Source organism: Mercurialis annua, linkage group LG3, assembly GCF_937616625.2.
Source record: "Mercurialis annua linkage group LG3, ddMerAnnu1.2, whole genome shotgun sequence".
NCBI classification, from domain to species: Eukaryota; Viridiplantae; Streptophyta; class Magnoliopsida; order Malpighiales; family Euphorbiaceae; genus Mercurialis; species Mercurialis annua.
This window is the reverse complement of record NC_065572.1, coordinates 8,645,146-8,657,887: the sequence shown is the minus strand read 5'-3', so window position 1 is coordinate 8,657,887 and position 12,742 is coordinate 8,645,146. Positions and strand designations below refer to the sequence as shown.

The window sequence follows — 12,742 nt, the reverse complement described above, 5'->3', positions numbered from 1 at the left end:
GGCGACGGTGTTAAAGAACCAACGACTGGAATTTAAAAAAAATGAATTTTAAAATGAATATGACATTTTTTGTTTTTATTAGAATTTAAATTAATTATATATCCCTCAAATATGTAAAAACAATTATTAGAATTATTTAAATTTAGTAAAAAATAAATTAATTTTTAATTAGCTTAAATAAAAATATTTTTTTTAAATATATATGAATTTTATTATAACATAATTAATCATTTAATTATTTAATTTTAAAATTAATTTTATTCACCAAAAAATACCAAACCTATGCATTTTGTGTCAGTTATAGCCAAATTTTATTTAAATATTTCAGCTGACATGCCAGCCAATTGCTTAGTTGGCGGTGACGTGGACGACATGGTGTCAGAAAAACCGGTTCGATTCAAAAATGGCTAAAAAAAAAACAGAACATATAAGTTTTGGATAAATCTGGTGATTTTTAAAGGTTTGGCTATAATTGACACAAAACGTATAAGTTTGGCATTTTTTGGTGATTAAGCCTTGATAAAATGCTGGTAAATAGCTTGAGACTATTGTTTTTATTTATTATTTTTAAAACTATTTTATGATTGTAAGAATTAGATGTAGCGTCCGTGTCACGTTTGGGTGACAATTTTATCAAAGAGTTGATCTCATTAAATTTTTTAACTGATTTCTAATCTTAAATGATCTAACAATTTTTGGTTTACTCAAAAGTACTCATACATTATGCCAGAATGATAACTTTGAAAACAATAGACTTTTTTAGACAATATCGGGAAAAAGGTGAGATTATTCCCAATAATACAGTGACTATTTCTGTTTTTGATAATTATGTTCTTTTGCTTGATTTTTATGCTTTTTGTGTTTGATAAATACGATCTTATGCTTTATTCTGCAATTAAAAACAAAAATAGTCACTGCAAACCCTAATATAAGATCTCAATTCTCCATTTTCTCTTCCTTTCTCCTCGCGAGTCATCTTCATCTTCTCCTAGCCACCGTTCATCACCAACCGGCGCCGTTGCTGCCAAACATCGTAGCCGCTCTCTGCCCCCTTTTTGCCGTTTTTGCTTCCGCTCCATTCCACCGCTTTTGCTGTATTATGCTATTCGAAGTCGCTGCTCCCTTTTTTTGCTAGATGCGGCTGTTCGCTCTTATAACAGGCATGTGGTCTTAATTGTTTGGTTCAAATTAGTTAGAGAATTTGTCTTAATTCAATTTCTTGTTTTGTTCAAATGTTGCCATGGATTTCCACCAACCTCAAGTCTGCCGCCGTCGCAAGCCCTTCGCCATCGCACATCATTTGGTTGTTCCATTAGAAATAAGATCTGATGTTTGTTCTTTGAATTTGGAGTTGTTTGGATGAATCTGAGTGGTGCGGTTGGTGAAGAAGGAAGTGTTGGGTCCAGCAATAGCTCAAGAGGGGGGGTGAATTGAGAAAAAACTTTTACTTTAATATGTAAAGCTAATGAAATAGCTTCGGCCTGATGAATATAAAGTCTTTACAAGCTAATCAAATATGGACCAGTTTGAGAGCAATGTGATATAGACTTATGAAAACCTTTTTAACATAGTATAAAAACTAAGATAATTGAAAGTTACGTTTAGTTTTAAAGGAAAGCTTTCTTTCAAAAACAGTTTTAGGTGAAGCTAATAAAGCAGAAACTAATTAAGCATAAAACTGAACACCATATTTTTATAGTGGTTCGGCAACCCTGCCTGCATCCACTCCTTGAGGATCCCCATCCTTAAGTATTTCACTCTTAGATCTCTATTACGGGCTAGAGATAAAGCCAATAAGAATACAACCCTAGTTCTACCCAGAAGCTAGTCTGTAACTTACAAGCTGATTTGATAGCTTCAGCAAACTAATACCCTTAAGAGAATAAATCTGATTCTACCCAGAACCTAATCTATTCCTCACAAGTTGATTACAGAAAGATGGTATGAACTCTCACTCAAACTATTCCTAGTTTTCTTGAGATAAATCACCGAGGATTGGAAGCTCTTGAAATTGTGGAAACTTGATCTTTTTCACTTGATTTTCCACACCTTTGCAAATGGAGAAGATTGCCTTTTATAGACTCCATGAATCTTCTAGAGAGTAGGGCTGAGTCACATCAGGATATTCCTTCAATTCTTATCCTTTATGCAAGGTGTACAAGGTGACAAGAGGAGGAGCCTATTCTAGGCTGATCTGGCCAATCAGGTTGAGCTCAGGTTTGTTTGATAGTGCTGGTAGGCTGATTGTAGTACAAGGTACACTGCCATCTTGATGGAGCTGAGCTGTCACTGATCAAGCTAATTACGAGACTGCCCTTCATCCTTGCTGCTAAAAGAAAGATCAAGATGCTTCTAGAAATTGGGCCTTGCAATAATTCAATTAGCACATTAGTGGGCTTTAGTTGTCATCAAAACAAGAGATAAAAAATAAGGGCCTATAGCCAACAGGAAGAAATGAAGGAAATTAATAAAATTATAGATCTAGTTAAAATGATTTCAGATTCAGAAATAAGGAGAGGGAGGAGATCAGCCATACCTCTGCTGGACCGTCGTCGTGATGGAGGACATGTTGCGCCATGATGAACAAATCGAAGTCGGAGATCAGATCCTCCATGAGCAACAATAGTTTTTGATTTGTATTTTTAAGACCAGGTTTTGTTGTTGGTTAACCAATAATGTTAGGATTGAAAAAAGACGATTGAGGTTTTTTCTGATGGTGGTTGTTGCGGTGGTTAAAGCAATAGGTGTTTATAATAGAATTCAACTAGTTTAATATAAATGAAGGTTTGAATTTGTAATGGTTTTATTGTTGGTTAACCAATGGTGTACTAATGGTACACCAATAATCTTGTTTTTAGTACACTGTCAGCAAACGTTTGGTTAACCGTTAGTAAATTTGTAATAATTTTTATTTTAAATATATGGTTAATAAATCGCTGGTAAACTGTTGGTAAACTTGAATTGTGTATTTTAAACATACTGCACTTTAAAAAAAATATAATTTTATTTTTAGAATACCGTTAGTGATAAATTGTGCATTTATAATATAAATTATTTTCTAGTATAACCTTAGTAACCTTCTAGTATGTCGCTGGTTAACCAAAATTGTATTTTTGAGATTAAAACAATACTTTTTAGAATAACAAAAGTTATTTTTGCAAAAAGAAAATACAAATTGTATGTTTTAAAAACAAACTTTAACGTTGTATTTTTAAGAATATTTTAATTATGTATAGGTACTTATTTAAAGAGGCCAAAAAAAATTAGTTGCACTAATTGAAAAATTAATACAAACAAAAGGTTTGAAGTTTGAGAAGAAAATGGTCACATTAATTAAGGCCACACTTGGTTGAAGGTAAATAAATTAAGGAAGTACTTCTCGAAAAATAGCAAACTCTTTTTGCTAGCTTCAATTTATACAAAAGGTTAAGCACATATTAATGCAATTCAATTTACAAACATTTATTCTATTATTAGGTGAGATTATACTACTTAATAGGGGTAGATATGATAAAATAAAATATTGTTTTATTTTATTAATTTTGATGCAAAATCAATTTGTCTCTTCTTAAACTGGACAGAGAGAGAGAATACGTATTTTGTCAAGCAACATATTTTTGAAAAATTGAAAAACCATAAAAATGGCCAAAAACTCTCAAAAATGTATTTTCTTAACTCTTAACATTTTAAAAAAATTCATTTAGCAGACACAATTTTTTACAGTCCATTTTATATTAGACTAGTATATAACCCTCGTTTTGTTTCGGGAAACATATTTTTTAATGATAATTACTAACCGAAATAATATATATGTAATTTTCAGTACATTTAATTAAAAATAACAATATTTAGATATAGAATAAGATTGTTAAAAACAATATATAATTTGAAATAGAAGAGATACATGATGTCATTGAAGAAAGCAAAATGCAACTATTTAGGTACAATCTTTAACTCTTGCTTGTTCAGTTTTTTGAGGTGGAAAATCACCGCATTTATCCACATCACTTGTAATTCTGCAATTTTTATGCAATCTGCTTAGAACCTAAAACACATACATAGAAAATGATAGTACTAAACTATATAATAAAAAACACTCATTGTTATACTAATTCTATTTTTACAATTTAGATAGTATCCATAATCGATGAATATTGCTAGAGTTAATAATGGGAGAACATTAAGTATAAAAAAATTAAAAGGCATTAAATTTGTTAGCAGATAAATTTAATATACTAATGAGCCACAAAACAATTGTAATTATAATAAAAAACATAAACAGTTTCATTTTGAGTTGTGATGTGAAAAGTATGAAAATGTAGAAGAGGAATGATGAAAAGTGTGAAATAAAAAAATAGTGAAGTTAGTATATATGGTTAAAAAAAGTAGTCATTTTATTACCGTTAAATGTTACCGTTATTTTTTATCCTTTTAAATACTAGACAAAACAATAGTGACAATATTTTAACAAAGTCCAAATATAACTTTATATTCTATATTATTTGGTGTATTCAAATGAATTTTTTTTAATGGATAATGCAATAGATTACAAAAATGTTTTATTTAGAATTAAAAAATATAAATGTTAAATTCAATTTTTTTATTAAATATACTACATATAGATATATTTTCTTTAATAACTAATGAAAACTCAACTATTGTATAAATTGCTGCACGTAAAATATAATAGTGTAGAAGACCATAATTTATTAAATACCCACACATAGATACATAGATTAATAAAATAAAAAATATTAAATATATATTCATTAGTATTTTGTTGACCAATAGAATAAAGTATTTATTGTACTTTACTATTATATATTAAATTATATAAATACATATGACATAATATATATTCAGTTTTAAGAATAGTATCTTAAAAAATGTTTGCCAAAAGATCACAGGGCCTAAAAGTTTCATTCTCAAATCTCGGTCAAAAAATTCAAAGAATCTGACCAAGTCACTGGCGTAGTTGTATGAAAACAACGGTCGCATCCCGTAGGAATTTGCACGCCTGATTAACTACCTTATAAAAATGTCGAGACAACTGTAATTTTGATAACGTTATCGCAAGCAAATAATAATACTCCCTCCGTCCCAATAGAGTTGTCCACTTTGCCTTTATCACACAGTTTAAGAAAAACAATTATTGTTTATAGATTTTATAAACTTTTTCTTACTTTTCTTGTCATACCCCTATTTAATATAGGGTCCACTTACTATTTACTTCTAATTTATTCATTAGTGGATCTTTTATAAGGATAATATAGAAAAATTAGGTGTAAAAGTTAATTACTTTTTGAAAGTGGACAAGAGTTTTGGGACAAAAAAATTTCTCAAAGTGGACAACTCTATTGGGACGGAGAGAGTATATAACAACAATTTTCGGCATCTTGTTTAAAACAAACCTAAACGAATATGTTCAACTAGCATGATTCGCAAAAAAATACGTATATAGGTATTTGGTAAATGAACAAATAAAATCTAAACATTAAAAATAAAGGTCGTCCGCATATTATATAAGCAAATCTTAATTGCGTCTTAGTTTTATATATTGTGTGAAAGAAAATCGTTCGATCCACTCGACAAAAAGTAAATGTTAAAATGGAATGATACCTTTTATTGATTTGGTTCAAATGATTTTTGTTGGTGAAACGTTTAGAAAAATATGGGCGAAAAAAGTGTTAGAGAGTAATATGAAACTTAAATAGTAAGCAAAGCCAATCTTAGTGCATAATAATTTCAGTACGCAATGTGTTTTGGCTATAGGTGCTATGTTAGCCAATTTATAAATTGAAAAGGATAGTATGCTGCCAAGAAGATACAAAACATACATCGGAAAACGAGAAAAATAATGGCCACATAAAAATCATGGATTTGGATTCTCTCAAGTTCATTTTGAACTTGAGAGGGTCATGTTCACGATCTACACCGTTCATTGTAAATTGAACGGTGTAGATCAAAAAGATACAATTTTAATCAAATTAATCTTCACCGTTCATTTTATAATGAACGGTGTAGATCATGAACATAACCCCCTCAAGTTCATTTAAACTTGAGGGAATCTCAATCCAAAAACCATACATTAAAGCAGCACATGCTAAAAGAGAGGCATTCCTTAATTTTTGGTGAATAAAGGTATATTTTAATCCTTAAAATATGAATTTAACAACTCGGTTTACACTCGTAGGCATAAGAAAAAACTATAAAGTTTATTATTGTTTCAGTGCCACAAATTTTAAAAATTAGAGATGGAATGAGAAAGTTGACGAATTAAAACAACAATTTATTTATTGACCCCATACATAAGACACTAATTTTCCAAGGCCTGCAAACCCATGTTATGTTTAAAAGCATGTATATCCACCCTGTGGTATAGTAGTTGTTCATGATAAGATTGAGAAGTTGATTATATTTATTTTACCGTCCCCACATGAAAACTACACGATGCAATCTTCATAATTTCACTACTTTTAAATTTTTTTTGCATAATATATAAGGTTTTCAACTTCAGTTTTAGAATATAGAATATAGATATGTATTTTTGATGTATCAAGTAAAAATAAAAGCATAAAGCGCGAATTTTCTTTTATTTTGTAGATAAAAGAAATTTTGGACTTAGATTATATTTTTGAAAATTAAGTAATTTTATAAATACTTTTGTAGTTTATCAAAAAAAAAAAAAACAATACGATATTAAAAAAATTGTGCTGTCATTTTGTAATTGTTTATCCTTCTTTAGCAAATACATGGGCTATAGCCCACAACGATTCTCTGCAAAGCCCGTGAGTAACCAGAATCCAACAGTAGATTTCACCACAAAAACCCTAATTCCCCTTCCTATAATTGACACTCTTATAAGAATTTCGCAGCTCTCAAAGCCACCTCCAGATCTCAAATCACACTGAAAATGGGCGGTGAAGAAGTGCAAATGATTCCCGAATCCGCCTTAAAGAAGAACAAGAGGAACGAGGAATGGGCAGTGGCTAAGAAGCAAGAGCTCGAAGCTTCTAAGAAGAAAGCCAAAGAAAGCCGCAAATTGATTTTCAATCGGGCTAAGCTTTACGCCAAGGAGTATGATCAACAGGTTACTCTTTAGGGTTTCATTTGTTTATTTCGGTTTTTTTAGGGATTTTAAAGTATTTTTAGTGTTGAATAGCATTGTTAATGGGATTTTTATTGTTATTTAGAGTCAAATGTTGATGTCTGGCTTGTTTTTTTTAATGGTGTAGCAAAAGGAGCTGATTCAGTTGAAGCGTGAGGCTAAGTTGAAAGGAGGGTTTTATGTTAACCCTGAAGCTAAGCTGTTGTTTATCATCAGGATTCGTGGGTATGATATCTTTTGTAATATGGCTGTGTTGTTGAATTGTTCTGTTGAGATATTGATTGGGATTTTTTTGATGTGATTTTCAGTATCAATGCTATTGACCCAAAGACCAAAAAGATCTTGCAGCTCTTGCGTTTGAGACAGGTGATTTTAGTGCTTTATTCTTTACTAAGAGTTTGATACTAAGTTTCTCTATAGAAATGATAATATTTACGTGTTTGCTTTTTATTTGAACATGTGCTTGGAAATTATCATGAATCATTGAGTTCAAACGCATTCTTTCAGTCAATTTGACCACTCTGTCAATGTATAGATTGAATTTGCTTATTAATGATGATTACTTTTGGCATGGCATGGCAATGCATCCTTTCAGTCAATTTGACAACTCTGTCAATGCATAGATTGAATTTGCTTATTAATGATGAGTCCTTTTGGCATGGCATGGCATGGCAATGCATCTATTATAGTTCCTTATAATGACATGGTCGTCTAGAAATTTCAATTTTCAAAAGTAACCATGTTGTCAAAGTAGCCTGTGTTTGTGAGATGACTTTATAAATTATTTCGTCTTTTGTTTTTGGTGGGATATGAGGGGCTGTGGTTCTGGGAAATGAAGTTTATTGATATTTTATGCTTTCTGAGTTCAACTCATGTTTTTCTCTGAATTTTTTGTTTTGTTTTTGGATGAAGGATAATTTAGAACTTCACGTCTTTAACATATTATCTCTACTGTATTATTGAACTGAGAACAAGGTTAGGTGGTTACTGCAGCTCATTAGTGCATCACTAAAGATGTGGGCGTTTTGTATTTAGGGAAAATGTCCTTGCTTGTGTTGCAATTATGTTGGCTTCTTGGCTTGAAAGAAGTGACATTAAGTTAGATGGTCAGCTCCTCTGTCTCTAGCGTGGAGGAGACAAGCTGGACATTTTCGTTGGATGCCGTTACAACAAACTGAATAGAGTTGAGAAAACTATAATTTATTCCTCCCTCTGGTCTCCTAGATGCTAGTTGTTTTGATTGTTTATTTTGTTAGCATGCTGGGTGAAGGAAAATTATACCTTAAGCACATCCGATATGTGTTCCCATGCAGTCCTCCCAATAATCTTGTTAAAATGCCTGTGTTGAACGTATATAGGCATTTTTTAGTGTGAACAATTTTGTAATTTTTAGCATCTTTCATTTTGCTTTTTCTTAGCATTTGCTTTATAAGTTACTTTAAACATGCTGGTTTCTGGTTTCAGATTTTCAATGGTGTATTCCTAAAGGTGAACAAGGCAACAATAAATATGTTGCATAGGGTTGAGCCATATGTGACTTATGGGTATGCTGTCTTTCTCATCTATGCTACTTGGATTTCATTACGTACCTAGTTTGTGAGCTCTTAAATTTGTAACCTATTGTATATGATATTTAGATACCCTAACTTGAAGAGCGTCAGAGAATTGATTTACAAGAGGGGCTATGGAAAAGTGAACCAGCAGAGAATTGCATTAACTGACAATTCAATTATTGAGCAGGTTTGTTGGCCAAATGTATATTTTCAGTTGGTAAAATTAATCCACGGGATATGTTTACTGATGAAAATTTGTCTCTTCCTTCGAACTCTTTATTGCAGGTTCTAGGTAAGCATGAAATCATCTGCGTGGAGGATCTGATCCACGAAATATTGACTGTCGGACCACACTTCAAGGAGGCAAACAACTTCCTATGGCCTTTTCAGCTCAAGGCTCCTTTGGGAGGCATGAAGAAAAAGAGAAACCATTATGTTGAAGGAGGTGATGCAGGAAACCGAGAAGATTTCATTAATGAGCTAATCAGAAGGATGAATTAGATTTCTTGTGATACTTTGTTGGCATTTTTGAGACTTGCTGTTTACTGTAAGATTGCATCGGAGTTGATAAGACATAATTTTGCAGTTTTAAATTAGTGGTTTTGTTCTGTTTCTTTGGCATCTATACTATACTTTCATCAAGTAGTAAATGCATTTTTCGTGCGAATTTAACTTGGCTTTTTATGTCATTAGTGTTGTTTCAAAGTATAATTTGACTTGATTAAAATTGCTTTAAAAATTTGTTTGAATGGAAATACATATATATTCTGATTTTGTTTGTTTAAACTAGATGATCAGAAATTCAACTTTATTTTATGTAGTTTTTGATTAATATATGTATGTAAATTAGGATTAATCTTTTTTAATAAGACAATCCACTCTTTTTTCTGTCGGAAGGGTGAATTTGAGCCGGTTTTGCTAAGTTGCAGGTTGAAATGATCCGGTTTTATTAAGTTGCGGGTTGAATTGTGCAAAAATGGTTTAAAAATGACTCATTTGATATTTTATTCCAAGTTGTGGGGGTGAATTGATCCTTTGTTTGTGGACTTGTATTGAACTATATATCTATATGATAAGCAAAGGCTGATTATTAGGAAGGTTATTTTAACTTGAGGGGTGATTGGTTGAAGGCCGGAAATGAGAACTACGATGAAAATATAAATGAAAAAAAATATAAATGAAATAATTGTTTTGCATATGTTGTTTGAAGTAATAAATTAGCGTACCGATGAAAATGAGAATGAAAATGAGTTTGCAAAAGTCGAACTAAATTTGGTATTGTTTGATACTGCTAAATAATTAATTTATCATTTCGGTTTAATTTTCGATATAATTTTTAGTTAAATTATAATAGCCGAACTAAAAATTTGATCGAACTGATGAGCCTAGTTTGGCATGAAAAAAAGTTTAGTTTCCTAAATTTGTGGTTTGGTTTGTTGTTGAAAAAAAAATTGGTTAGGTCTGATCCATTCAATTTTTTAAAATATAAACTTTTGAATTAGATCGCTTTGGTTAGTTCGATATTATAAAGAATCGGTTTTTGGTTTGTTTTGGATTTGGACATAATATTTTTCCAATTAAGTTCTAATATAAACCAATTTGAAATAATCAAACCAAATCAAAAAACCAGATTGGTTCAGTTTGATTTTATAAAAAATTGGGGTTTCTTATCAATTTGGTTTTGAACATAAACTAAAATAATCAACCAAATTGAAAACCTGACCGTATCAACGAGTTCAGTTCGATTTGAAAAATTTAGGCTCTTTAAATTTTAGTTTTACCAAAACAGCCAAAACTGACCGCCCAATTCGATTAGAAACATTTACATTTTCAAAATTTTTATTCGATTTTGAAAAAAACATTTTTTTTATTCTGTTCGGTTCTGTTTGATTTTAAAAATATCGACCACACATCTAGCACGATACGATTTGTAAAAATTAAATTCTTAAAATTTTGGTACAATTTAAAAAAAAAATTGTTATTCGACTCGGTTGTGTTTGGACGGAAAATACACTACTAAAAAATTAGAATTAATTTTAATTTTGTTTACTTTTACATTAATATATAATATTAAATAAATGTAAAAATAGATGTAAAAATAAAATTTTAAAAAGCATTTTAATATTTATAATTTATATTTTTTTGTTATATATTTTGAAAAATAAATATTTGAAAATATTTTTTTAATAATTATATATTTGCTATAAAAATATTTAATTTAATTTAATTTTAATATAATTTCCATAGGAATGAAATATTCATTCTCGTGGGTGTAAGATGGAATGAGTGATTCTTATTATAGGAGTAATTACATTTCTATTTTTAGATGAATTTTAATAAAACAAATAAAAATAATGGGAACAGTTCATTTCCATTTCTCCTTTATTTTTAACCGGCCAAATACCCTCCTCCCTGCACAATTATTTTTTGCAGATTTGCCAATTAACGGGTGCATTTCAGAAGTGAATTTTTCATCAGCTAAAGACTTTTTGAAGGAAATAGATATCGAACCACATTAAAAATGAATTCATTGCCGTCCGATTTTGTTTTATTTTATCAAAATATAATATTAGTAAATAATATGTGACTTTTAGATATCAAATCTAGATGAATAAGAATGTATTATATATATTAACAATTTAAATATATCGGTATTTAACATTTTTTAGAAAATTATATTTTAGATAGATAGTTCACTTTTTTTAGTTTTCTAAGATTAAAAACTGAATTCCAAATAATTTTAAAAATTATAATAAATAAAGTGAAGTGATCATTTTTAGTTGGATTAATTATAATAAAATCACAATATTTACACTAATTTGCAATTTAATAACGATTTTTATTCAATGACATTCAACACCATTTAATTTTTTGTAATTATCATTATTCAAAAATTTAGCGATTTATAGACGACGTAACAATTGTAGGATTATGTGACATGACAAGTCAAATGCCATAAGTTTTTACATTATAAAAGTACACGATTCATTTTTAGCTAAGTTTTGCCTATAAAATTCAGAATGAATAAAATTAGGATTGCTTTATTAAATTTATAAATTGTTAATAATATTTGCAGTTACAATATTATGAAAATTCAGTATTAATATGAGAATCCGGAAATTCAAACGAGATTAATGTCAATTTTACTCCTAAATTAAAATTCAATTTGGAGATTGAGGATAAAAAATATTAGCTTTAATATAATATGGATATTAAACTCCATAAGTCACTGAGTTATTTCAATATTACAGAAAGGGTACTAAATTTGAAATCGTTAAAATATACTCCCTCTGTCCCATTTTAGAAGTCCCATTTGACTTTACACACAGATTAAGAAAACATTAATTATCTTTGTCTTTTCATGTTTTTTCATGTTTTGCCCCTATTAATGATAGTGGAATTTTCCATAGAACTATTTTAAGATAACTAAAAGAGGGGGTAAAATAGGGTATTCAATAGAAAAACATTCTAAAAATAGTAATGGGACTTTTTAAATGGGACATCCCAAAATAGAATATGGGACTTCTTAAACGGGACGGAGGGAGTAATCACTAAGTTATCGAATTATTTCTCAGAGAAATCACCGTCATAACAGAAGGTCATTAAATTTATCGCAAATTACAAAACGGGTACTGAGTTATACCATTTTTTTAAAAAATGATACAAAATTATACATCTTTTTGTAATTATGGCATGCCACGTAGGATAACACGCAAAATGTTTAGTGCGTTTTTTCTCGAGTGATATCCTATGAAATAATTTGATAACTTAGTGACCATTTTTTAACGATTTAAAATATATACCCTTTCTGTAATATTGGAATAATTCAGTGACATAGAGAGATTAATATCCGATATAATATAGTAGATTGTGTATATCAATATATTAGTAAAATAGGTGGGGTCCATAGACCTACCTTAACTATGTATATCTACCACTTTGCCGAATGTTTGTAAAATCCAATCGATCTATGTACAATAAATTGATATTGACACTTGATCAAGATGAATCATATGTAGATCTTATGTTGATTAGATTTTTTCTTTTCTTTCAAAAGATTAGCCATTCGTTCGGCCTATAT

At 29.8% G+C, this 12,742-nt stretch overlaps 1 protein-coding gene across 1 annotated transcript; it reads left to right on the top strand.

Moving 5' to 3' along the window:
- The first annotated feature begins 6,853 nt into the window (after positions 1 to 6,853).
- On the top strand, positions 6,854 to 9,328 carry LOC126674049 (60S ribosomal protein L7-4-like). Its single transcript, XM_050368416.2, has 6 exons — positions 6,854 to 7,090; positions 7,236 to 7,333; positions 7,417 to 7,474; positions 8,573 to 8,652; positions 8,746 to 8,848; positions 8,947 to 9,328. The coding sequence occupies exons 1-6, from the start codon at positions 6,914 to 6,916 to the stop codon at positions 9,160 to 9,162; spliced, it is 732 nt and encodes a 243-aa protein (XP_050224373.1). The 5' UTR covers positions 6,854 to 6,913; the 3' UTR covers positions 9,163 to 9,328.
- The last annotated feature ends 3,414 nt before the right edge of the window (positions 9,329 to 12,742 follow it).

Coding starts and splice junctions, on each gene's coding strand:
- LOC126674049 (XM_050368416.2), top strand. CDS start 6,914: ATGGGCGGTGAAGAAGTGCAAATGATTCCCGAATCCGCCTTAAAGAAG. Junction 7,091..7,235: donor CCAAGGAGTATGATCAACAG/GTTACTCTTTAG, acceptor TTAATGGTGTAG/CAAAAGGAGCTGATTCAGTT. Junction 8,653..8,745: donor GAGCCATATGTGACTTATGG/GTATGCTGTCTT, acceptor TATGATATTTAG/ATACCCTAACTTGAAGAGCG.